The following is a 26,749-nucleotide window of genomic DNA, read 5'->3' on the forward strand; positions in this document are numbered from 1 at the left end:
GCGCTCTACCAGCTACTAGGAAGAAAACTAACTCTATCCCAGCTGAAACCAGGACACAGGTACAACATGATTTTGCTAATCGCTACTTAACACACACACACACACACACACACACACACACACACACACACCTGTTTTGAAAAGCAACTATAATTCTATGGCATCATCATTCATCTACTTCTTTCTTGATCTAGACGTCCCTGGAGTCGGTCTTTCTCGTTACTTATCTATGACGCCAGATAATGGGAGGGTTTCACAGAGGTGTTAGAGGAGCTAGGATGCTGGCATTATCTTGGTAGTCCAGGGGTATCCTTTATTCTTCAGTGGAGGCTGTCCTCCTCCTTGCAATGAGCTGGGGTCCTTTAGTCATGCTTACTTAAGTAGTTTTACAGTGTAAACTATATATATCTTAAGAAAGTTCATACATTTTCATACTATAAAGACTAATTGGTACAATAGTTAGGGAATGAGATTTTCCTAACAGAATGGAGTCAAAGGATACATTTCTCACTTTCCTTCCCTAACAGTTGAAAAATGACTTGCAAATATACATGCTATTTGTGTCTTCAAAGTATCACTGGGCTGGTATCTTTGTTAGCTCCTTTCTTCATTCAAATGACCTGTAAGCACACTGAGTTAATATAAAAGTACTTAATTGCATAGTGCAGCCAGAGACAAATAAGATTACATTTTTCTGGGATATTTTTTTTCATTGCTAGGTTAGTTTTCTTCTAAAAAGACTGAAAGTTGAATCGGGGAGTTGAATTGGCTTAGTACAAGGCCTGGTGGAATGCCAGAGGTAGAGTAGCAGAGGGAAGGATAAAATGAAACTTCCCCCTTTTGGTGCTCTTATTAAGTCATATTGTGTAAATTCACCCCCAAAAATTAAGCCACTCTGGGCTGGCACAGTTATCCTCACCATTCATTCTTATCCTCTCTCTTCTGTTAATATTGACATAGCAGATTCTGCTGTTTCAGGTAGCTACCTAGTAGAAAATTATTGACCATTTTGTACAGCAAGTTTTCTACCGGTTTTGTTCCCTGTGGCTCAGTATCGTCTAGTGCAGGGAAAGAGGATGGAAATGCAGCATTGACAAATTTAGTTAAATTGAGGAAATGCAGCCTGAGGGAATTCAAGCACTTTGGTGAGGAATGGGCTGGGAGGGGGCACAGCTGTTTTGAGGAGAATGTTTGGAGAAACACAAGTACCATGGCCACCAAGGGAGGAAGCCTGATAAAGCAGCTTTAAACATTCACTTCTAATTCAAAGCAAAGACAGCAAGAGCTACTTGTCCTACAACTGCTGTAGCTGAAACGGGTGAGACAGAGCTGTATCTTTATCGCCATTTCATGCAACTTCTATGAAAAGGGCAGGGGACACCCTCTGGTGGCTGCAATTGCAACAAATTATTTCCCATGAATGCAAACTTGGAGACATTTTTGTTTGGTACATATTTCTCATTCTCTAAGTCTTGACTACAGCCGAAAATGTTTTCTGTGCTTCCCATTGTTTACAGTGTAAGGTTTAGGTATCTCCAAGCATTAAATTTCATTATTTCAGACTAAAGCCTTTATGAATTAACAGAAATGCAATACTAGAGGCTTTGTGTTTTCTGTTCAAAGTCTGTGTATTGTAAAGTATCCATGTCACACCCCCACCCAATCCAAAGTGAATTTCATGTGTGGATGAGAAGGATGAAGCAAAGCCAGATTTAAAAGAAGTTTACTTCTTCATGTACAACTGTGGAACTCACTGAGGAAACAGACCATTTAATGCGAAAAGTAAACCACCATCGCTTGCTGACGCAGCAGCTGAGAAAGTATGTAAAAGTCAGTTCTTCACTGGCCAAGGAGGGAGACAAGGATGCTTAGCATAAAATTACCAAGGGAATTTATTCTCTCATATTAGCTATGCGTATAGCAGTGCCCCAGCCTAATGCATGGAGGACCACAATACAGAGGAAAGAAGGGTTTATATATGTTACAATACAGTTGTGTAGACCAATGAAATCTCTCATGTTACATGGGCTAATCAGTTACTATTGCTCATGCAATCAGTATGTACTTGTCCCATGCAGAATCAGTACATGCTTGTCCCATGCAGGTGGTGTGGACGTATGGTCAGTGATGTGTTCATCTTCATTGTTCTAAACCGATGCCCTGTGCAGGTGGAGTGGTTTTTATGCTGGATTCTGGTCTGCTGTTCTGGCCATAGTTATATGCCTGGTATTTTTGAAAGGTAAATCTCCTATTTTTTTATTGTCTGTATGGGGTGTTCTCAGCTGGTAAGAGCTGGCTTAGCTTAGGTCTTCAGGTCACATTGACCCTGAGGTAAAAGCTCATAGTCCCAGGTAGCGTTCCTTCTTGTAAGCAAGTTGTATTGCAGTTCGCATCTTGCCTTTCACAAGTATCAACACCTTAAGAACAGGTCCGAGAGGTGACAAATGTGAATAATATACTTTATGGGATTTCCTATTGGTGTATGTGGGAAGTGGTACAACAGCAATTACAGGTTCCTATCTGAACTGGGACTCTCAAATTCCCAAGAAAAAGTGGATCGCATCTTTTCTAGATGAGCTTTATTTATTTCTGCGGACACTGTACATGTATTTGCGAGTGTTGTGGTTTAACCTGGCAGGCAGCTAAACACCACACAGCCATTTGCTCACCACCCCCCCGCCCCCAGTGGGATGGGGAAAGAATCGGAACAAAAAAAAAAAAAAGTAAAATTCATGGGTTAAGATAAAGACAGTTTAATAGGACAGAAAAGGAAGAGAAAATAATAATAATAACAATGATGATAGAATATACAAAATAAGTGATGCACAATGCAATTACTCACCACCACTGACTGATGCCCAGCCAAGTCCCCCCAGTTTATATACTGAGCATGATGTCATATGGTATGGAATAGCCCTTTGGCCAGTTTAGATGAGCTGTCCTGGCTGTACCCCCTCCCAGCTTCTTGCTGGCAGGGCATAAGAAGCCAAACAGTCCTTGGCTAGTATAAGCACTACTTTTAGCAACAACTAAAACATCTGTGTGTTATCAACATTATTCTCATACTAAATCCAAAACACAGCACTATACCAGCTACTAGGAGGAGAAAAAAAAAAAAAATTAACTCTATCCCAGCCAAAACCAGGACAGTGAGTCACATGCAAACTATTGTATAAACTTAATTGGACTGTTAATAAATTGATTTTTTTGCAGGAGTTATGGAGGAAGGAAGGAATGAAGATGAGAGGTTAGGAGTGATAGTAGTCAGGGACTAAAAGGGACTCGGTATCTTACCCACTGAGCATAATTTACCATCCTTACCTAGGTGTATGGGCCACCTTACTTAAACCGGAAAAGTAACATCTATAAATTATGTGTTCGATAAATAGCTCAGGCACCAAACAATCTGCAGCCCTAGGAATCCTCAGATGGCTGGCAGGAAACTGAAAGACAGGCGGGGGGTAAGCAGCCAGTACGCAGCCCGTCACAGAGCGCAGGACCCCTGCCCCGCCAGCCTCGTGTTTCGCCGAATACTGTCGGAAGTAGAGGATTGCGTGAACCGAAGGTAATTGGTCGCACCAGGGGAGTCGCAATAACGGCACTGCAGGTGAAATCCCTCCACCCGCAGGGCCTGACTACTCCGCCAGACAGCTCTCCCCACACATACGCGCTGGTAACGCCTTATGCTTACAGCAGTATCTATTGGCTCACTTCTCGGTTCACCTGATTGGTTCCTTTCCCCCGGTAAATCTTTAGCTCATGGGTTCACCTTTTCAAGCCGCGTTACCACATGAGAGGCTTCCCGGAACCGCAAACAAGAGGGGATTGGTGGAAGAAGCTGTCACTTTGTTTTAGTCCCGCTGTTCTCTCTTCTGGGTGGGCACTAAGTAGTCTCGTCTCTGTTGTTGTGTTGTGGTTTGTGTTTTATTGTGTTGGGATGAGCTGCTTTTTTCTATGGAGACTAAACGGGCCGAGATCCCTAGCAGTGTCTTGGACGATTTGTGCAGGTAACTGTGGACTGCTTGTGTGGGGTGGAGCTGGGGCCCGCCTCCCACCAAGCTGCTCCTGGCAGGCAATACCTTTCTCCCCTATGGCGGTGCTTCTATCCTATGGTGCTCCCGGCGCGTGGTTATTGCGGGGGGGGGGGGGGGCGCACCCACCCAGCCCATCTGTTGGGTTCTTGGGGCGGCAACGCGGCCGGCTTGGGCTGTTTGGGGCTTTTTTTAAGCTCGTCTTGATTAGTTGGACTTCGAGAGGGGAACGAGACTATCTGGGAGCCTAGAAAAAGAAGTATTGGCAGTTCTATAGTGGCCGCAAAATGGAAGAGGTTTGGTGTTCTTGCTGGAGGTGGATGTGTTTGTGAAGGCTTATATCGGTATCCCGCACGGTTTCTTAGCAGAAGGTGCTGTCACTTAAGAAGCCTGTTGAAAGCTCCCCTGACAGAATGGGGAAGGTACCACTAACGTTTCTCTGTAGTCTGCACCATAGTCGAAAACTGGGCTAAACCGGCAGCATGCAAGAAATCGAGAGCAGAAGAAAGGGGATTGGAGCTGCAGAGGATGGTTAATATTTGTCTTCCAATATTTCAAGGTTCAAAAGCTTATGCTGTTGTTCACGAGAGTAAAACTGCATCGGCAATGTTTGTGTGGGTGAGAGAAGGATTATAAGGTTCTTATGATGTGTGTTGTGACAAATTGACGCAATATACACTGTTTAAAACCTTATGTCATATATAGGGAGATTGAGGGTCCTTTCTGCTGATTTTACTTTTGCTAGAAGAGAATGTTTTGGTGATGGGGAGGAAAGGGGCTAAGGAACACCCATCAGTCTGAAATTGCCTTCTCCTGTTTGCTGGTCCTTTTAGAATGAAATGTCTTAGGATTTTTCTTTAAGCTCAATCACTTTCTTTAGATTCCTACACGGAGGCTAGTCATAGAGGTTCACGTGTTCACTGTTCACTTGCAGCTGTGCCACCTAATTCAGCCAATTAGTCTAAGTAGTAATTCCACTGCTTGGGGTACTTACAGCTAGTTTAATACCTGCTGGTAATTCTCATGGCTAATGGCAGTGCCAAAGATGTACAAAGGAGCCTCAGTTGGTATCTTAATTTTGTGTGTCCTGACAGGAGGGTGTGGTGGCTTTTCTGTTGTTGTTGAGCCTGATAGTTTGGAAAACCATGAAGTACTGCTGGCAAACCCTGTATCTCCTCAATTATTTTGGTTTTGCTACTGTGTGTTACAGGTTCCAAGCTTTTAAGTACTGTGCAAGATGACTGGATTTCTTTCTGTAGTAAACATTTTTTATCTTAAATTGCTAAACACCGTTAAATTCTTTGGTTAATTGGGCTAAGTCTCCAAATTTTTATTCTCTGTAGTGGTTTGAAGCAACTTAATTTTGAGATATATAAGCTTACTCTGTAGGAAGGTCTAAATTATGTTCTTAGGTAGGGTTTGTGACCTGATGTTACTAATTAGACTATCATATCTACAAAATTTGGCTTGCAGTGTTTCGGTGATGATATATTTTGTAGAGGGTAAAGGCTGGCTATTTAGTAGCAACTACAGTATCCAGCATCAAGTGTTTACTTGGAAGAGGGAAATTACTACAATGATTTCTTGTATGGGAGAAAACAAAACTGAAGGCTGTGTTCTCCAAAATGTTCTCCAAAATGTTCTCCAAAATGTTCTCCAAAATGTTCTCCAAAATGTTCTCCAAAATGTTCTCCAAAATGTTCTCCAAAATGTTCTCCAAAATGTTCTCCAAAATGTTCTCCTTGCTGTTTATCTACACTGTCAGAAGTAGAGTACGTAAGAATTTAATATAGGTTATAGCTAAGCTTAAATGTGGTGGGTTTTTTCTTAATGCATGTTGCTAAAAATTCTTGTGTGTTGGGTGTTTACTAAATAAAGCAGATGAGAGGAAGGGCTTTCAGACTCTGGGCTTTGTTTCCCATCTGGAGCTTAATATAATGTTACCTACAGTAATGGGTATGTTTGGGGTTGAACACTCATAGCTGACTTCACAGAATCTAATACTGAAATAATACAATACTAATATCTATAACAAAAAAAACCCCAAAACAAAAACAAACAAACAAACAAAAAAACCCCACACCAACCACCCCACTTCCCAAAAAAGTCCCACCCCAAAACAACCCCTGACATAAGCTAGCCCTTAAAAACAAACTTTTTCCAACTGGGAAAAAATAACAAGTAGGCTTCTGTATTCAGCTTCAGAGGTCTATGTGAGGATTGAGTATAGATAATGGTGGTGGTTATTATTGTTAAATGCTTTCATTGCAAAGCCATTCTCTTATGGCTAGCAAAAATGAGATAAAAATACTAGTGTAACAGCACTTGCATTGAAGCTTGTTTTAAGCTAGATCACAGCTTTTTAGCTGCTAGTAAGCTGTATTAAGAAATTTCTACATCTTAATTGTTATTCAGAGAGTGAAATGTTACTTGTCAGTGTGTAAAAACAAGTTGAAAGCTAAAGCCAGGTACATAATGTCTTAAAGTGTTTAAAGTATTCTTCTTAGGCTGTTTTAGAATTACGGAAGGTTAAGATAACTGTGGTGGTGCATTGACCCTGGCCAGCAACTAAGCACCTACCAGTTGCTCTTCCCCTGGGATGGGGAGGAGAATGGTAAGAGCAAAAGTGTGTGTGGGGGGAAACTCATGGGTTAAGGTAAGGATGTTTGTGGTGGGTTGACCTTGGTTGGCTACCAGATGCCCACCTAGCCTCTCTCTCCCCCTCCTCAACAGGACAGGGGGAGAAAATAAGATGGAAAAGCTCCTGGGTCGAGATAAAGACAGTGAGATCAGTTACCATCATGGGCAAAACAGACTCATCTTGGGTATGCTCAATTTAATTTATTGCCAATTAAAAATAGAATAGGATGGTGAGAAACAAAGACAAAAACCTAATAAACCTTCACCCCCCACTCCTTCTTCCCATGCTCAACTTCACTCCTTCATTCCCAACTCTTTTACCTTCTCCCCCATCCTGAGTGGCACAGAGGGAATAGGGGGTTGCACTCAGTTCATAACAGTTCCTCTCTGCCGCTCCTTCTTCCTCATGCTTTTCCCCTGCTCCAGCATGGATTCTCTCCACAGGCTGCAGTCCTTCAGGATAAACTGCTCCAGTGTGGGTTGGCTACAGTTCTTGTCGGGAGAACCTGCTTCTGCCCATGGGTTGCAGCTTCCTCCAGAGCACATCCACCTGCTCTAGCATGGGGTCCTTCACGGTTTGCAGTGTGGGTATCTGCTCCAGCATGGTCTTCTGTGGGCTGCAGGGAGACAACCTGCTTCATTGTGGTCTTTTCCACAGGCTGCAGGGGAATCTGGCACCTGGAGCACCTCCTCCCCCTCCTTCTTCTGACCTTGATGTTTGCAGGCTTGTTTCTCACACTTTTTTTTTTTTCTCCTCACGCTGCATTCTGCCATGTGGTATTTTGGCTTTTCTTAAATATGTTATCATAGAGGTGCCACCAGCTTTGCTGATTGGTTCAGCTTTGGCCTGTAGTGGGTCTTTTGTGAAGCTGGAACAGTCTATCTTCACCATGGTGGGGCTGCCCCTGATGTCTTCTCACAGAGGCCACCCCTGCAGGCCCCCCTCACCCCATCCCTGCTACCAATACTTTGCAACATAACCCCAGTACAACAGTTTAATAAGTGAGGGAGGGGGAGAGAGAGTGAGAATAAGGGAGGGAGAAGGTGAATGCCCACCCAGTCTCTGAGCTGCAGCTACTTGGCAAATATTGCCCTCTAGTTTTAGAATAGAATATTTCAGTTGGAAGGGACCTACAACAATCATATAGTCCAACTTTTATTTCTGAGTATGATATTATATGGTATGGAATATACCTTTGGTCAGTTTGGGTCAGCTGTCCTGGCTGTGTCCTCTTCCAGCCTCTTGCTCATTCCCAGCCTACTCACTGGGGGAGCAGAGTGAGGAAACAGAAAAGGCCTTGGTGCTGTGTAAGCACTGTTCAGCAATAGCTAAAACATTGGTGTGTTATCAATGCTATTTTAGCAAAAAACCTAAACTACAGTACTATATGGACTCTCCTGTGAAGAAAATTAACTCCTTCCCAGCCAGACCCACTACAATAACTCAACAATTTATCCTAGTTTTGGTAATTTAATATCTCTCTGCTTCAATAGCAGGACTGCTCTGATCCATCTTGTTAACTGACAAGTCACAGGTATCCACATAGTAATTCTTCATCATGCTATCTTGCTACTGAATTGTACTCTGCTGAATAAGTAAGTAGAGATGTAGAGACTTAATGTAGTGTCTTAGTGTAGAGCTTTAACGTAGGATTTAGGCTTCTTGGTGCTTTCTTCTATAAGCAAGCACTGTTACCCCATCTTTTGACTAAAGGAGGTGTAAACTACAGGTGCCTGTTAGCAGTTCAGTCGCTCTATTGGGAGTTGGGCAATGCAAGTCCCCGAGGCGAGCAGCTCCGGTGCCAGCACGATCCGCAGCGGAGCGCTCTAGCACGGTGCACAGGGGGTTTTCCTGAAGTGGGGAAACCTCAGGGGGAGCTGAGAGAGCCGCCAGGAGCCCGCAGCTCGTGCGACAGCGGCTGACGAGACCTGGGCGGGGCCAGGAACAACGGCGGCCAAGCCCCCCCCCCCCCCCCCCCCCCCCCCCCCCATATAAAGGAAGCCCCTGGGGAACTCTAGCGACCAGGGTGTGGCGCGGAAGGGCGCTGTAGCTCTGCCGGCTCGACCAGGGAAGCAATGGTATCCACCCGGCAGAAAGCCACGTCCACTCTAAACTCTGCACCCACCACGACTGATGCAGCTTCCCAGACAGAGCTCCGATGGGAACATGCTGCCACCCAGGTGTCAGGCTGCAGGGTGTGCCTTACTCTTAGGCCAGTATCGGACGGCAGTAGTGAGCATATCTGTGGGAGGTGTACCCAGGTAGAGGGGCTCCTCTGCTTAGTGACAGAGCTCTGGGAGGAGGTGAGTAGGTTGAGGAGGATCAGGGAGTGTAAGAGAGAGAGTTAGACTAAGGGAATCGTACCCTACCTTCCCTGAGACAGGCCTGTCAGGCAGACAGGACACATGATATGCAGGACTCCCTATCCTCTCTCCGCCTGCCTGAACGCAGTGACTTAAGGGATAGGGGGCAAGTTCCTTCCTGGCGCAGTAGGCGTGTCTCCTCTGTGTTTGCCCCACCTTCCCAGGTGCCCTTGCATAATAGGTACAAGGCTCTGCAAGTGGAACCGAACAATGACTTAGGATGATGGTTCATCTAGGCTGGAGGAGTTGCTGAGGTTAAGTCGGCCTATGCCCTGCATCAAAACAGCTTCCATAAAGAAAAAAAGACGGGTCATTGTCATGGGAGACTCTCTCCTGAGGGGAACAGAAGGCCCAATATGCAGACTGGACCCACTTCTTAGGGAAGTCTGCTGCCTCCCTGGGGCCCGGGTTAAAGATGTGAAGAGAAAGCTTCCTACCCTGGTATGGCCCTCAGATTACTATCTATCATTGTTTTTTCAGGTAGGCAGTGATGAAGTTACAACTAGAAGTCCGAGAGCAATCAAGAGAGACTTCAGGGCCTTGGGACGACTGGTTAAGGGATCAGGAGCACAAGTAGTGTTCTCCTCTGTCCTTCTAGTTGCAGGGAATGATGAGGGAAGAAACAGGAAGCGCCAGCAGATCAATACCTGGCTCCGAGCCTGGTGTCTCCAGCAAGATTTTGGGGTTTTTGATCATGGGATGGTTTACATGACACCAGGCCTGCTGGCAACAGATGGGGTACACCTGTCTCAAAGGGGGAAAAGGATCCTAGCCCAGGAGTTTGCAGGGCTCATTGAAAGAGCTTTAAACTAGATTGGAAGGGGGAAAGGGGTAAAACCAGGCTTGCTAGAGATAAGCCATGGGGCGGCACACCAACATTTGACGGACGGTGTGCTAGTGAGGTCCTTCGGTCTGCTCCACGATCTGCTGAGTGCACTGGAACACGTTTGAAATGTCCCTTTACTAATGCGAGCAGCTCCCTAGCCATCTCAGTGGAGGTAGGGGATAAATATCCACACGGCAGCAAAGACAGAAGGGTTATTGATGTGTTAGAAACCTTGGAAGCGCCTGAGAACAGTCACATAGGAATTAGGGCTTCTCCCCCAAAAAAGGTGGCAGGATCAATGGCCCAACTGAAGTGCATCTACACCAATGCACGCAGCATGGGCAACAAACAGGAGGAGCTGGAAGCCATTGTGCAGCAGGAAAGCTATGACATAGTCGCCATCACGGAAACATGGTGGGATGACTCGCACAACTGGAGTGCTGCAATGGATGGCTACAAGCTCTTCAGAAGGGATAGGCAAGGAAGGAGAGGTGGAGGGGTAGCCCTGTACGTTAGAGAGTGTTTTGATTGTCTAGAGCTCAACGCCGGTAATGATAAGGTTGAGTGCTTATGGGTAAAGATCAGGGGGAAGGCTAATAAGGCAGATATCCTGGTGGGAGTGTGTTATAGACCACCCAACCAGGATGAGGAAAAAGACGAAGTATTCTACAAGCGGTTGGCTGAAGTCTCACAATCCCTAGCCCTTGTTCTTGTGGGAGACTTCAACTTACCAGATATCTGCTGGAAATACAACACAGCAGAGAGGAAGCAGTCTAGCAGGTTCCTGGAGTGTGTGGAAGATAACTTCCTGACGCAGCTGGTAAGCGAGCCAACCAGGGGAGGTGCCCCGCTGGACCTGCTGTTTGTGAACAGAGAAGGCCTGGTGGGTGATGTGGTGGTCGGAGGCTGTCTTGGGCTCAGTGACCATGAAATGATAGAGTTTTCAATTCTTTGGAGAAGTAAGGAGGGGGTCAGCAAAACCACTACCCTGGACTTCAGAAAGGAAAGCTCTTAATGGAAGGAGAGGCGGTGGGATCCCTGTATGTTAAGGAGTGATTTGATTGTCTCGAGCTTAATGATAGTGATGAAAGGGTCGAGTGTTTATGGGTAAGAATCAGGGGGGAAGGCCAACAAGGCAGATATAATGGTGGGAGTCTGTTATAGACCACCCAACCAGGATGAAGAGGCAGATGAAACATTCTATAAGCAGCTGGGAGAAGTCTCACTGGAGGTTAGCAAATGTGACACCCATCTACAAGAAGGGCTGGAAGAAGGATCTGGGGAACTACAGGCCCGTCAGCCTGACCTCGGTGCCGGGGAAGGTTATGGGGCAGATCATCTTGAGTGTCATCACATGGCACGTACAGGAAAATCAGGGGATTGGGCAGGCCCAGTCAGCATGGGTTTATGAAAGGCAGGTCCTGCTTGACTCACCTGATCTCCTTCTATGACAAGGTGACCTGCTTAGTGGATGAGGGAAAGGCTGTGGATGTTGTCTACCTGGATTTTAGTAAAGCCTTTGACACTGTCTCCCACAGCATTCTCCTGGAGAAACCGGCTGCTCATGGCTTGGCCGGGTATACTCTTCACTGAGTAAAAAAACTGGCTGGATGGCCAGGCCCAAAGAGTTGTGGTGAATGGAGTTAAACCCAGGTGGTGGTCAGTCACAAGTGGTGTTCCTCAGGGCTCAGTCCTGGGGCCAGTTTTGTTCAATATCTTTATCAACGATCTGGACAAGGAGATCGAGTGCACCCTCAGGAAGTTTGCAGAAGACACCAAGACGGGCAGGAGTGTTGATCTGATGGAGGATAGGAAGGCTCTGCAGAGGGATCTGGACAGGCTGGATCGATGGGCCAAGGCCAACTGTATGAGGTTCAACAAGGCTAAGTGCCAGGTCCTGCACTTGGGTCACAACAACCCCAGGCAACGCTACAGGCTAGGGGAGGAGTGGCTGGAAAGCTGCCTGGCAGAAAAGGACCTGGGGGTGTTAGTCGACAGCCGGCTGAATATGAGCCAGCAGTGTGCCCAGGTGGCCAAGAAGGCCAACAGCATCCTGGCTTGTATCAGGAATAGTGTGGCCAGCAGGACCAGGGAGGCGATAGTGCCCCTGTACTCGGCCCTGGTGAGGCCGCACCTCGAGTACTGTGTTCATTTTTGGGCCCCTCACTACAAGAAGGACATTGAGATGCTGGAGTGTGTCCCAAGAAGGACAATGAAGCTGGTGAAGGGTCTAGAGAACAAGTCTTATGAGGAGCGGCTGAGGGAGCTGGGGTTGTTTAGTGTGGAGAAGAGGAGGCTGAGGGGAGACCTTATTGCTCTCTACAACTACCTGAAAGGAGGTTGTGGTGAGGTGGGGGTCGGTCTCTTCTCCCAAGTAACAAGTGATAGGACAAGGGGAAACGGCCTCAAGTTGAGCCAGGAGAGGTTTAGATTGGGTATTAGGAAAAACTTCTTCACTGAACGGGTAGTCAGGCATTGGAACAGGCTGCCCAGGGAAGTGGTTGAGTCCCCATCCCTGGAGGTATTTAAAAGATGTGCAGATGTGGTGCTTAGGGACATGGCTTAGTGGTGGACGTAGCAGCGCTAGTGATGTCCTGCAGGACATCATTAATTTTCCAGTTATCAAAACTACTAAGCACTTGTGCCTTGGGAAAGGAATTTGGGAGAGAGCTAAAAGATATGGAAGTGTTTGTGTAAGTAACAAACTGTGGAAAATTAACAGCTCCAACCTTGAACAATAGCTAACAAGCTGATAGAAGGGAACATCTTGGCATCAAAGACTAGACGATGGCCAAAGCTGATAAAACTGCAGAAACTGGGTGAAAGATAAACGCGGCGAGGGGAGATCGTGACCACCGACTCAATTCAGGACCGAAAAGACTTGCCCCCCATACCTGAAAGGAGCATGCGTGCTGATTTACATAGCAAGCAAGACTCATTTAAATATAGTTAACTAATAGTGTGTGAAATGTTAATCACTAACCAATACGTTTAGCTTTAGGCATGTTTATACTAATCATTTAACCTGATAAATATGTTGTGGTTTTGAATGACGGTGTGCTTGATTTGTGGAATTTCCACCGAGCATCCTGCGCAGAATAAAGCCACGTCGGCTCTCTAAATGGGACTTTGTCATTTGTTTGGAAGGTTTTCTCAATTACGAGCAACACTAGGTTAACAGTTGGACTTGATGATCTTAAAGGTCTTTTTCAACCTAACTGATTGTATGATTCTATGGATCTGGTCTGAATATTGGACCCTCTGTTCCCCTCAAGAGAACACAATCCTTTGTTTCCTCTTCTAATATGTAGGGGTTTATATATACTCAATTAAAATCTTAAGAACATATACAGTTATAACTAAGAATAACATGAAATGATTAACACACGCAACTTAAGAAAAAAAAACAAGGAAAGAATTATATTTTGCATGCTCTAACGCTGTTTTCATGACAAATGGAGATGTCAGTGTCAAGAATCAGTCTTCGCATCAGAGTTGCAAGAAGTTGAAAAGACCCTAAAGTGATGAAATACCATTCGTAAGTAGTGTTTGAGGCATTCATCACATTTGGTAGTTTCATTATTTTACAGACTATTAGGTTTTAAGAAAAGAAACAAACAAAAAACCCCAAAACTAAAACCAACACACAGTTTCCACAAATTACTTTCAGAATTGAACAAAACACCACATACCCGAATTTCCCTTCTAGTTTTGGGGTTGAATTGTGTGTTCTTTGGAATTCCTGGAACGATGTACAGCCGTGCTACCTGATCATTAATTCGCAGCTCAATGTATTCTTCTTTGCAGATATAATCTTTTATATCAAATCCAGTTTCTTCAAACACCTGAGCAGCATACAGATGAAATTAGTGCATACGTTCAAATTTATCCTTTCAGAAGTGTATCATCAAGAAGGAAGAAAGCATGACTAGTTTTCATATCTATCCATTAAAGCAGGCCATTACTGACAAAAAAGCCACCAAACCTTTACACGTAGATATATGTGCCCATCAATAGAAAGAGCATCTAAGATCATATGTACTTTACATTTCTCCAAGACAGACTTGTAATAAAAATTTAAACAACCCTATTACAGCATCATGTAGCAATTCATTAATATGGATGGGGAGTCTCTAGCTGCTCCTTCATGCTGCTGGATGCCTCTAAGTCCTATTCCCAGCAAAAATTACTATACTAGGACTGACATACAGACATATTCAAATTCTAACAAGCTTTACTTGCAGCTCAATTTTTCTTTTAATGATCTTTCTACCTTATGAACCCTCTACCTCCAAAATATATAATCCTTTTCAAGTTCATAGTAAAACCCAGCAATAGGGTAGTATAATGTGGTGGTGCATTCCCCCCCCCCCCCCCCCGGACCACTTTACGATCACAGGGACTCCTGTCAAGACTTGGCCTTTGAGCAATGAGTCTGGCAGTTAAGCACCCCTTGACCGTACCAGGAACTCTTGCATGGCTGAGGTGGAGAACAAGAATGCCTTGACTGCACCTGGCATAATCAGTCATCCCCTGACAGCCTTGGAACATATCATTGTGGATTGTAACTCAGGCGGATCAGTACGGGAGGATCATACCAGTCTTGCTGAGATTGATGAGAACTCCAGCAACCTAAATTGTGTCCAGGATGGAAATTTACTGATACCTAAAGTCAATCATCTCACAACCCTATAAACAGCGTGTAAGAGACTGGAATGTCAAACAATTGTCTCAAAGCTTGCTTGTGCATGCTTGCCTGATAAGACATTGCGGAATACCGTGACACTGCAGCCTGTGGGGAAACTTATGCAAACTTGCTGAAGCAGCAGACCATTCTTTTGCTTATCAGACACCATCAAAGCAAGATACCGACCATTGTCTGGGCTGGGCCAGCTGCCCACCAAGAATATACATTGTTACCTGCCGATAGTCACGTAAAGGCCGCGTGCGCGTGAACAACGCGTGGGGCGTATATGCATGTACCGGACTGTGAACACGTGCCGTATATAAAAGACCGTGGAAACAAACCATGGTGTGCACCCGCCACCGAAGAACTGAAAACCGAGGACCAATGGGACGCCGCTGCATCCATGGTGGTGACTATCCTTTGCTTATCTTTCCGAATGCTTGCTTAGTTTCCTCCTAATATTTCCTGCCTTCCCTATTGCTCCATTCTTCTGCTTTTATCCAATAAACACGGCCTGATAGGCGGCATTTGACCTTGTTTGTGTCTTAAACTCACTCTTGGGATCATTACAAACCTTCCCCAAGCCCAAAATCGGACTGGGACTTTACACAGCGGTACCAAGGTGTCCTGGTTTCAGCTGGGATAGAGTTAATTTTCTTCTTGGTAGCCGGTAAGGGGCTGTGTTTTGGGTTTAGGATGAGAACAATGTCGATAACACACTGATGCTTTGGTTCTTGCTAAGTAGTGCTAAGTTGTTGCTAAGTAGTGCTCACACTGGTCAAGGACTTTTCAGCTTCCCATGCTCTGCCGGGTGCACGGGGGGGGGGGGGGGGGGCTGGGAGGGGGCACAGCCAGAGGGGCTGACCCAGACTGGCCAAAGGGCTATTCCATACCATATGACATCATGCTCAGTATATAAGCTAGGGGAAGAAGAAGGAATGGGGGGACATTCGGAGTGATGGCGTTTGTCTTCCCAAGTAACCGTTACGCGTGATGGAGCCCTACTTTCCTGGGGATGGCTGAACACCTGCCTGTCAATGGGAAGTAGTGAATTAATTCCTTGTTTTGCTTTGTTTGCATGCGCAGCTTTTGTTTTACCTATTTAACTGTTCTATTTTATTTTACTTCAATTATTAAACTCTTCTTATCTCAACCCACGAGTTTTCTCCCTTTTACCCTTCTGATTCTCTCCTCCATCCCACTGGGGTGGGGAGAGTGAGCAAGTGGCTGTGTGGTGCTTAGTTGCCAGCTGGGGTTAAACCATGACACAAGGGAGACTCTTTGAGCTCTCCTGGACCGCAGCAGGCTGCGCCAGTATCTCCCTCTGAGTAGGACGCCTCTCAGAGTTACAAATTCTTAAGTTTGCATACAGAGGCCTGACAACAGGACCTGGGCTGATCTCCGGAGCCTTTTACTCCTTGAGACTCGACCTTTGCCCATTGAGACAATCATCTGAAGTCGGTATTTCACTGAACTCGAGGGGAATTTTTACTAGGCCTATTGTGTGTGTATCAATACAAATATTGTAGTAAACGCTATTTAATCACCTTGTAGATGCTAAATTAACCAATGATTAGTTATTGCTAAATTGTTGTGATTCTCTCTTAACTGTGAACAAACCTTAAACTGCTGCTAGACATATATAATCCTTAGACATAAACCATTGACCAAGTCTGACACTAGGATTGGATCCAGCCACACCTATGCTCCTCTCCGAGAAGGAGTTTAGAAAGCAAGGGGGTCCATTCTGAACCTCGTGACTCAACAGGAGGGCCTCCTTTACCCCCTTGTATTTTATTTTCTCTCTCTCTATATATATATGTTCCATTCATTTAATAAGTAATAAAGTGAACCTTGCTATCAAAACTTTGTTAAATCACACTTTTATAAATTTTATTAAAATCACTTTGCAAATATCTTTGACAGTGATTCTTTAAGCGACCTAACCACTCATTTGTGACACATAACTTTGACTACTAAATTCAAACCGGATATTCACACTGACAACAGAACAGTCTAAACTGCACAGGCTGCTAATCTTCCAGACCAGAAGATCATTGTACATCAACGAATTAGTGATCCACATAACAGTTAACCTGAGTATGCCCACACCTGTGCTGCGCTGCACTATGCTGCACATCCAGCTTGGCCTTCAGGCCTGTGTTGCTTTGCACAAATCCCTTGGCTGTAGGACAAACTCATCCAGCTCATTGCAACAGAGGAGCCTGCAGGCAGCTCCTACTCAGTACCAGTGATTACACCACCTGCATGGCCTTGCCTTTATCTAAATGTGCAGCAAGAAATTCTCATGAGAACATAATTTCTGTTTGACTGCAGAAATGATAAACAGAGTTGTTTCCTTGTAAGAAAATCCTATAATAACTTGAATAACTGAAAGGGGAAAATCTCTTCTATGGACAGGGTCTGCATGACATGCTGTGTATTGGTTGGAGTCCTGTTCAATGCTATACTACTCAGAGTTCCCAGCATCTAAAGGGACATAATATTATCTATGCTATTCTCTCCTTATAGTGTTAGCTCTAATAAATAGCATTTAAAAATGCTATCTTACAGGGTCTGAGTGCCTTTCTGACTAGGATCATAACAGAACAGCACTTGCAAAACATACAGGAAGATTCAAGTGAAATGCACCTAATAACTTAGTTGATAAGATCATACCTCTAAACTAGCTCAGTAAAGAGAGTGATTTTCAGAAACTCTCTAGTCCTCAATCTTCACAAGGAGTACAAGTACTCAGAAAACATGCAAGATTGATACTACTGTCCAAGATATTTCTGCTCAGACAGCGGAACATGCATATGACAATTCACTTGTAGAACTGGGTATCAACCCTAGGGCTATAGAGCCACATTGCCAATAGTCCACAGACAGGACTTCTCAATTACTAACAAATAAAGTAAATAAATAAATACCCCCCCCACACACACACACACAAGAAAAACCCAGACAAAAAAAAACACACCACAAAAAAAACCCCACCCAAACAAAAAACCCCAAAACAAAACCAAACCCCCAAACTTACAATTAAAAAGAGGAACAGAATTCAGTAAAGAGTTCATATTAAAAAATAAAAAATTATAAAATGCAGGTATTTCCTTATTAAAACAAATTGCCATTCCATCAAGTTGCAAAGCTGTGCATTGCTCCTTTACAGTAACTTAGCTGTTTCTACAGGGCTTGTGGTTCTGCCTGTGGGTATGTATAAGTGTACTGGTTTTGGCTGGGATAGAGTTAATTTTCTTCATAGTAGCTTGTACGGGGCTATATTTTAGATTTGTGATGAAAACAGTGTCGATAACACACTTATGTTTTTGCTGTTGCTGAGCAGTGCTTACACAGTGTCAAGGCCTTTTCTGCTCCTCACACTGCCCCACCAGTGAGTAGGCTGGGGGTGCACAAGAAATTAGGAGGGGACACAGCTGGGACAGCTGACCCCAACTGACCAAAGGGATATTCCATACCACATGACATCATGCTCAGCAATTAAAAACTGGGGGAAGGAGGAGGAAGGGACGGACGTTCAGAGTTATGGCATTTGTCTTCCCAAATTACTGTTACATGTGTTGAAGCCCTGCTTTCCTGGAGATGGCTAACCATCTGCCTGCTGATGGGAAGTAGTGAATGAATTCCTTGTTTTGCTTTGCTTGTGCACACAGCTTTTGCTTTCCCTATTAAACTGTCTTTATCTCAACCCATGAGTTTTCTCACTTTTACCCTTCTGATTCTCTCCCCCATCCCACTGCAGGGGGGAGTAGGCGAGCTACCTACTGGGGTTAAATCACAACAACAAGGAAAAACAGAAACAAATAATCACATCTAAAAGTAACAATAGCAGCAAATACTCAAAATACCCTGTTCTCCAATGTATATATTGATTCCAGCAAAATGGTTATACATTCCATGTCTGAAAACACAGAGGAAGTTAAGCACAAGTGGGAAAAATATCACTACAAGTGGTTAAATACAAACTGAAAGCTCGCTTTCCTAAAATCCAGGGTCCTGACTCTACTCTTCACCTGGCCCATATCCCTCAAGATTGTGAGTTCCACCAGGGCATGATCACTGCAGCCCAGGCTGCCACCAATCTTGACATCTCTATTTAGTTCTTCCGTGTTGGTGAGCAACGGGTCTAGTAATGCTTCTCCTCTGGTCAGGCTGTCTGGATTAAGACATTTTCCTCTAATTCTAAGGAATATCTGGGTCTCCTGCAGCAATATACCCCACAGATTATTTTATTTTTATTTGCTTGCCATGTAGAATGATCCTTGTTCCTGTATCAAGGAATGATATAAAAGTACAGTTCTTCACAAGTTTTACATAACCTTCTACAATCTCCAACTCATCTCTTTATCCTCTTTACATAACCCATCTAACAGGCTCATTTCCCATTCTTGTACCATCTTACAGTTCTGGTGGCTCTTGAATCAAAATTGTTTTTGTTCATATTGTTCTATAAGCCTAATGCTGACGTTCTTATTCCTCTTTGTTACTGCTTCTGCATACTATATCTTCAGATTCTTGTTCAACTGCAGTGCTTGGGCAAGAAAACATCAACTAGTTATAAAATATACTTTTATTTTTATACCTTTGAGCTACAGCAGCCTTCTATATAAGGGACATTTTCATTATTAATAGAGCCTTCAAAAACAAGAGAGCAGTGTGTGGGGTATTTCGAACTGAAAGTTGGAAATAGATACTTGTTGAAGAGAATAAGTTAACTTCTACTTATCAAATTTTAACTAAAGATGTCTTAAATACTTCTGTTTCCAGTTTTGTGAGAGGAAAGAACCTCATCCATCTTCTTTCTTGACTTCAAAAGCTGTATTTTTACTTTCATGTGAAAACTCTTTGCTGTCCATACCACCAGGAAGATCTCCTGCTCTGTGCTAATAGATTAGGAAAATGCTTCTGTAGCACATTTTTGTTGTTAGGTTTATTTAAGTGAATAAAATTGGCTAATCTTTTTCTTTCTTTCATGGCAGCCGATTTATTTTGCACATTCCAAGTGAAGAGAGAGACAATACAATCAGAGTGTGTTTTCAGATTGAACTTGCCCATTGGTTTTACTTGGATTTCTATGTGCAAAACACGCCAGGATTACCGCAGTGTGGGATAAGAGACTTTGCTAAAGCTGATATCCTTTTTATTACTGTAATTTTTTTCAGTCTCGGTGAATAAAGTGCAAACTGAACATTTTTAGTGAAACTTCATATCTTGTACTTGCAGCAGGAAAATGACAGTTCATGTGTTAGTGATTAAAAACTAATATTGCTAAATAAGTGATTTTTAACTGTTTGTTTGCTTCCATAATTTTGTGACTTCTACAAAAGAATTCATAGAATCATAGAATCGTCATGGTTGGAAAAGACCCTTAAGATCATCGAGTCCAACTGTTAACTTACCACTGCCAAGTCCATCTATACCATGTCCTCGAGCACCACATCTATCCGTTCTTTAAATACCTCCAGGGATGGAGACTCAACCACTTCCCTGGGCAGCCTGTTCCAATGCTTGACCACCCTTTCGATGAAGACGTTTTTCCTAATGTCTAACCTAAACCTCCCCTGGCGCAGCTTGAGGCCGTTTCCTCTCGTCCTATCACTCGTTACTTGGGAGAAGAGACGGACCCCCACCTTGCTACAACCTCCTTTCAGGTAGTTGTAAAGAGCAATTCTCTCTTGCTGCTTAAGAAGTATGAAAATCAAGTAGTTTCTTATTTTTGAGTTTTTTTCACTTTGACTTTTCCTCATGGCTGCAATTTGGCAGATCTCAAAGATGAGCTGTTGGAGCTCTTCATGGTGTTCTCTCTTTAATCCCTTTCAAAGAAAACACTGACATAAATGTTAACGTAGCTAAAGATTATATGTTTCCTGATGGGTAATGGTATGTATTTGTTGGGAGTTATGACAATTGCTGCTGGATTCTTCTAGAGGCCATTTTGTTGATAGGGAAGAAGATGCATTTTTACTGATTTCATACAGTTGTCCTCTGCTTTTTTCATTAATTATCGGGCCTTGGTGGAACTTGCATGATCTAGTCCTTGATGGAGAAAAACTTAAGTAAACTTCATACCAATAGCTAGCAAGTATTTTTGTTTTAACCTTTTCTCATGCCTTCTTGAGGTGGGACTCAAGTGTTGGTTTTAACTTTCATAATATTGTCTGTGGTTTCACTACCCAACATAATTCCTTGTCAGTTTGATATCAGAGACTTAGATTGAAAGACTGACTATTTATTTTAGCAATAAACTGTAAAAAAAGTGGTCATCTTCTGTCACTGGATAGTATACAGTTGTTTTTTTAAGTAGTTTTTTCAATTATAACAGTATTTTCAGACCAACAGAATTCCTCTAGTAATTGTAGGCAGTGCAAGAAAAATACAATTTAATAGATAGCACTTGTTCATTATACTGTTCCCTCTCCAGTGTACTTTTGCTGGAAATACTAGTTCAAAAACAGAACACTGCAGCAAAATACTCTGTTGTAGAATGTTTCTTATTGGTAGCATCTTTAGCATTTTAATAAGTTGGGGGTGTGTGTTCTGTGTTGTGGGTTGTTTGGGTTTTTTTTAACATGTAGATTTGCTTTCAAAGTTTTAGAATTATAAAGGTTGTTCATGTTTTCTCTGCATGATGAGTTTTGATAAGGTGTATTAGAGTTTAGATCTTTTATAGCTTGGTGCCATTTAGAAGTGTGTGGGTTTTTTGGCTGGTAAATGCTTAATTACAGATTCTATACAGTAGTCTAGCAAATGATTGTAAGAAGAATTTCACTTTGCTTACTTCAAGTGGGAGACTAAGCAAAGTATTTTTGTCTGTCCCATTCATTTAACAATGGGAAAATGTGTTTAAAAATATATATATTTAAAATAATTGTTTTTAATGGATACTTTTTCTTCAAACTTAGGGGAGACCTTCCTTCAAACAAGCACTCCTGCTTTTTTTTAAAAATCAGCTTGTATAAGATTTGCCAAACCACTTAATGCTTTCTCACCTGTAGAGTTTGGTAATGGATTACTTGTAGTACTCTTACATATGCCTGGAAGTGTTTAGAAAGCATTTTGGGAAGGGAGTGTGGTTATTTTAAATGTTGAGTGGGTATCTTTTTGTATTACTGCATGTGATTGGAAACTGGGTACTTAAATTTAGTTTCCTTAACATGTTGCTGTACTCTTCAATCACTGTCCTTTTTTACTGCCTCAAGATGAAGATGTACAAAAGGTTTTAGATGAGTGGAAGGAATATAAAATGGGAGTGCCAACCTATGGTGCAATTATTCTCGATGACACACTTGAAAATGTAAGTATGGAAATAATTGTGAGGAACTTAAAGGGAAGCATGGAGTATGCTAGCAAAAGTAATTATTTAAAATTATTATTATTATTATTATTTAAAATTATTAATGATTATTATTAATTATTAAAAATTTTACTCCCACATTATATTCCTGTACAAACTTAAGTGGTATCACATTTCTGTGAGGTCTTTGCAAATCTAAAGCACCTCTTGGTTTTGTTTGCTTTTCCTCCAGATGACATATGTAAACTACAGAAAAATTACTTTTGCTAGCATACTCCATGCTTCCCTTTAAGTTCCTCACAATTATTTCCATACTTACATTTTCAAGTGTGTCATCGAGAATAATTGCACCATAGGTTGGCACTCCCATTTTATATTCCTTCCACTCATCTAAAACCTTTTGTACATCTTCATCTTGAGGCAGTAAAAAAGGACAGTGATTGAAGAGTACAGCAACATGTTAAGGAAACTAAATTTAAGTACCCAGTTTCCAATCACATGCAGTAATACAAAAAGATACCCACTCAACATTTAAAATAACCACACTCCCTTCCCAAAATGCTTTCTAAACACTTCCAGGCATATGTAAGAGTACTACAAGTAATCCATTACCAAACTCTACAGGTGAGAAAGCATTAAGTGGTTTGGCAAATCTTATACAAGCTGATTTTTAAAAAAGCAGGAGTGCTTGTTTGAAGGAAGGTCTCCCTAAGTTTGAAGAAAAAGTATCCATTAAAAACAATTATTTTAAATATATATATTTTTAAACACATTTTCCCATTGTTAAATGAATGGGACAGACAAAAATACTTTGCTTAGTCTCCCACTTGAAGTAAGCAAAGTGAAATTCTTCTTACAATCATTTGCTAGACTACTGTATAGAATCTGTAATTAAGCATTTACCAGCCAAAAAACCCACACACTTCTAAATGGCACCAAGCTATAAAAGATCTAAACTCTAATACACCTTATCAAAACTCATCATGCAGAGAAAACATGAACAACCTTTATAATTCTAAAACTTTGAAAGCAAATCTACATGTTAAAAAAAACCCAAACAACCCACAACACAGAACACACACCCCCAACTTATTAAAATGCTAAAGATGCTACCAATAAGAAACATTCTACAACAGAGTATTTTGCTGCAGTGTTCTGTTTTTGAACTAGTATTTCCAGCAAAAGTACACTGGAGAGGGAACAGTATAATGAACAAGTGCTATCTATTAAATTGTATTTTTCTTGCACTGCCTACAATTACTAGAGGAATTCTGTTGGTCTGAAAATACTGTTATAATTGAAAAAAACTACTTAAAAAAACAACTGTATACTATCCAGTGACAGAAGATGACCACTTTTTTTACAGTTTATTGCTAAAATAAATAGTCAGTCTTTCAATCTAAGTCTCTGATATCAAACTGACAAGGAATTATGTTGGGTAGTGAAACCACAGACAATATTATGAAAGTTAAAACCAACACTTGAGTCCCACCTCAAGAAGGCATGAGAAAAGGTTAAAACAAAAATACTTGCTAGCTATTGGTATGAAGTTTACTTAAGTTTTTCTCCATCAAGGACTAGATCATGCAAGTTCCACCAAGGCCCGATAATTAATGAAAAAAGCAGAGGACAACTGTATGAAATCAGTAAAAATGCATCTTCTTCCCTATCAACAAAATGGCCTCTAGAAGAATCCAGCAGCAATTGTCATAACTCCCAACAAATACATACCATTACCCATCAGGAAACATATAATCTTTAGCTACGTTAACATTTATGTCAGTGTTTTCTTTGAAAGGGATTAAAGAGAGAACACCATGAAGAGCTCCAACAGCTCATCTTTGAGATCTGCCAAATTGCAGCCATGAGGAAAAGTCAAAGTGAAAAAAACTCAAAAATAAGAAACTACTTGATTTTCATACTTCTTAAGCAGCAAGAGAGAATTGCTCTTTACAACTACCTGAAAGGAGGTTGTAGCAAGGTGGGGGTCCGTCTCTTCTCCCAAGTAACGAGTGATAGGACGAGAGGAAACGGCCTCAAGCTGCGCCAGGGGAGGTTTAGGTTAGACATTAGGAAAAACGTCTTCATCGAAAGGGTGGTCAAGCATTGGAACAGGCTGCCCAGGGAAGTGGTTGAGTCTCCATCCCTGGAGGTATTTAAAGAACGGATAGATGTGGTGCTCGAGGACATGGTATAGATGGACTTGGCAGTGGTAAGTTAACAGTTGGACTCGATGATCTTAAGGGTCTTTTCCAACCATGACGATTCTATGATTCTATGAATTCTTTTGTAGAAGTCACAAAATTATGGAAGCAAACAAACAGTTAAAAATCACTTATTTAGCAATATTAGTTTTTAATCACTAACACATGAACTGTCATTTTCCTGCTGCAAGTACAAGATATGAAGTTTCACTAAAAATGTTCAGTTTGCACTTTATTCACCGAGACTGAAAAAAATTACAGTAATAAAAAGGATATCAGCTTTAGCAAAGTCTCTTATCCCACACTGCGGTAATCCTGGCGTGTTTTGCACATAGAAATCCAAGTAAAACCAATGGGCAAGTTCAATCTGAAAACACACTCTGATTGTATTGTCTCTCTCTTCACTTGGAATGTGCAAAATAAATCGGCTGCCATGAAAGAAAGAAAAGATTAGCCAATTTTATTCACTTAAATAAACCTAACAACAAAAATGTGCTACAGAAGCATTTTCCTAATCTATTAGCACAGAGCAGGAGATCTTCCTGGTGGTATGGACAGCAAAGAGTTTTCACATGAAAGTAAAAATACAGCTTTTGAAGTCAAGAAAGAAGATGGATGAGGTTCTTTCCTCTCACAAAACTGGAAACAGAAGTATTTAAGACATCTTTAGTTAAAATTTGATAAGTAGAAGTTAACTTATTCTCTTCAACAAGTATCTATTTCCAACTTTCAGTTCGAAATACCCCACACACTGCTCTCTTGTTTTTGAAGGCTCTATTAATAATGAAAATGTCCCTTATATAGAAGGCTGCTGTAGCTCAAAGGTATAAAAATAAAAGTATATTTTATAACTAGTTGATGTTTTCTTGCCCAAGCACTGCAGTTGAACAAGAATCTGAAGATATAGTATGCAGAAGCAGTAACAAAGAGGAATAAGAACGTCAGCATTAGGCTTATAGAACAATATGAACAAAAACAATTTTGATTCAAGAGCCACCAGAACTGTAAGATGGTACAAGAATGGGAAATGAGCCTGTTAGATGGGTTATGTAAAGAGGATAAAGAGATGAGTTGGAGATTGTAGAAGGTTATGTAAAACTTGTGAAGAACTGTACTTTTATATCATTCCTTGATACAGGAACAAGGATCATTCTACATGGCAAGCAAATAAAAATAAAATAATCTGTGGGGTATATTGCTGCAGGAGACCCAGATATTCCTTAGAATTAGAGGAAAATGTCTTAATCCAGACAGCCTGACCAGAGGAGAAGCATTACTAGACCCGTTGCTCACCAACACGGAAGAACTAAATAGAGATGTCAAGATTGGTGGCAGCCTGGGCTGCAGTGATCATGCCCTGGTGGAACTCACAATCTTGAGGGATATGGGCCAGGTGAAGAGTAGAGTCAGGACCCTGGATTTTAGGAAAGCGAGCTTTCAGTTTGTATTTAACCACTTGTAGTGATATTTTTCCCACTTGTGCTTAACTTCCTCTGTGTTTTCAGACATGGAATGTATAACCATTTTGCTGGAATCAATATATACATTGGAGAACAGGGTATTTTGAGTATTTGCTGCTATTGTTACTTTTAGATGTGATTATTTGTTTCTGTTTTTCCTTGTTGTTGTGATTTAACCCCAGTAGGTAGCTCGCCTACTCCCCCCTGCAGTGGGATGGGGGAGAGAATCAGAAGGGTAAAAGTGAGAAAACTCATGGGTTGAGATAAAGACAGTTTAATAGGGAAAGCAAAAGCTGTGTGCACAAGCAAAGCAAAACAAGGAATTCATTCACTACTTCCCATCAGCAGGCAGATGGTTAGCCATCTCCAGGAAAGCAGGGCTTCAACACATGTAACAGTAATTTGGGAAGACAAATGCCATAACTCTGAACGTCCGTCCCTTCCTCCTCCTTCCCCCAGTTTTTAATTGCTGAGCATGATGTCATGTGGTATGGAATATCCCTTTGGTCAGTTGGGGTCAGCTGTCCCAGCTGTGTCCCCTCCTAATTTCTTGTGCACCCCCAGCCTACTCACTGGTGGGGCAGTGTGAGGAGCAGAAAAGGCCTTGACACTGTGTAAGCACTGCTCAGCAACAGCAAAAACATAAGTGTGTTATCGACACTGTTTTCATCACAAATCTAAAATATAGCCCCGTACAAGCTACTATGAAGAAAATTAACTCTATCCCAGCCAAAACCAGTACACTTATACATACCCACAGGCAGAACCACAAGCCCTGTAGAAACAGCTAAGTTACTGTAAAGGAGCAATGCACAGCTTTGCAACTTGATGGAATGGCAATTTGTTTTAATAAGGAAATACCTGCATTTTATAATTTTTTATTTTTTAATATGAACTCTTTACTGAATTCTGTTCCTCTTTTTAATTGTAAGTTTGGGGGTTTGGTTTTGTTTTGGGGTTTTTTGTTTGGGGGGGGGTTTTTTTTGTGGTGTGTTTTTTTTTGTCTGGGTTTTTCTTGTGTGTGTGGGGGGGGGGGGGGTATTTATTTATTTACTTTATTTGTTAGTAATTGAGAAGTCCTGTCTGTGGACTATTGGCAATGTGGCTCTATAGCCCTAGGGTTGATACCCAGTTCTACAAGTGAATTGTCATATGCATGTTCCACTGTCTGAGCAGAAATATCTTGGACAGTAGTATCAATCTTGCATGTTTTCTGAGT

General features: G+C 42.2%; 1 protein-coding gene across 1 annotated transcript; it reads right to left on the reverse strand.

Annotated features, from left to right (window-relative positions):
* Nucleotides 1-12,410: 12,410 nt before the first annotated feature.
* Nucleotides 12,411-25,594, reverse strand: LOC148054087 (m7GpppN-mRNA hydrolase-like). Its single transcript, XM_087770880.1, has 5 exons — nt 25,548-25,594; nt 24,347-24,498; nt 22,186-22,313; nt 13,554-13,706; nt 12,411-12,506 (listed from the first exon to the last, which is right to left on the reverse strand). The coding sequence occupies exons 1-5, from the start codon at nt 25,592-25,594 to the stop codon at nt 12,411-12,413; spliced, it is 576 nt and encodes a 191-aa protein (XP_087627006.1).
* Nucleotides 25,595-26,749: the final 1,155 nt, after the last annotated feature.

This window comes from Nipponia nippon, unplaced genomic scaffold, assembly GCF_047370975.1.
Source record: "Nipponia nippon isolate SJK-2023a ecotype South Korea unplaced genomic scaffold, ASM4737097v1 scaffold_34, whole genome shotgun sequence".
Lineage (NCBI taxonomy): Eukaryota > Metazoa > Chordata > Aves > Pelecaniformes > Threskiornithidae > Nipponia > Nipponia nippon.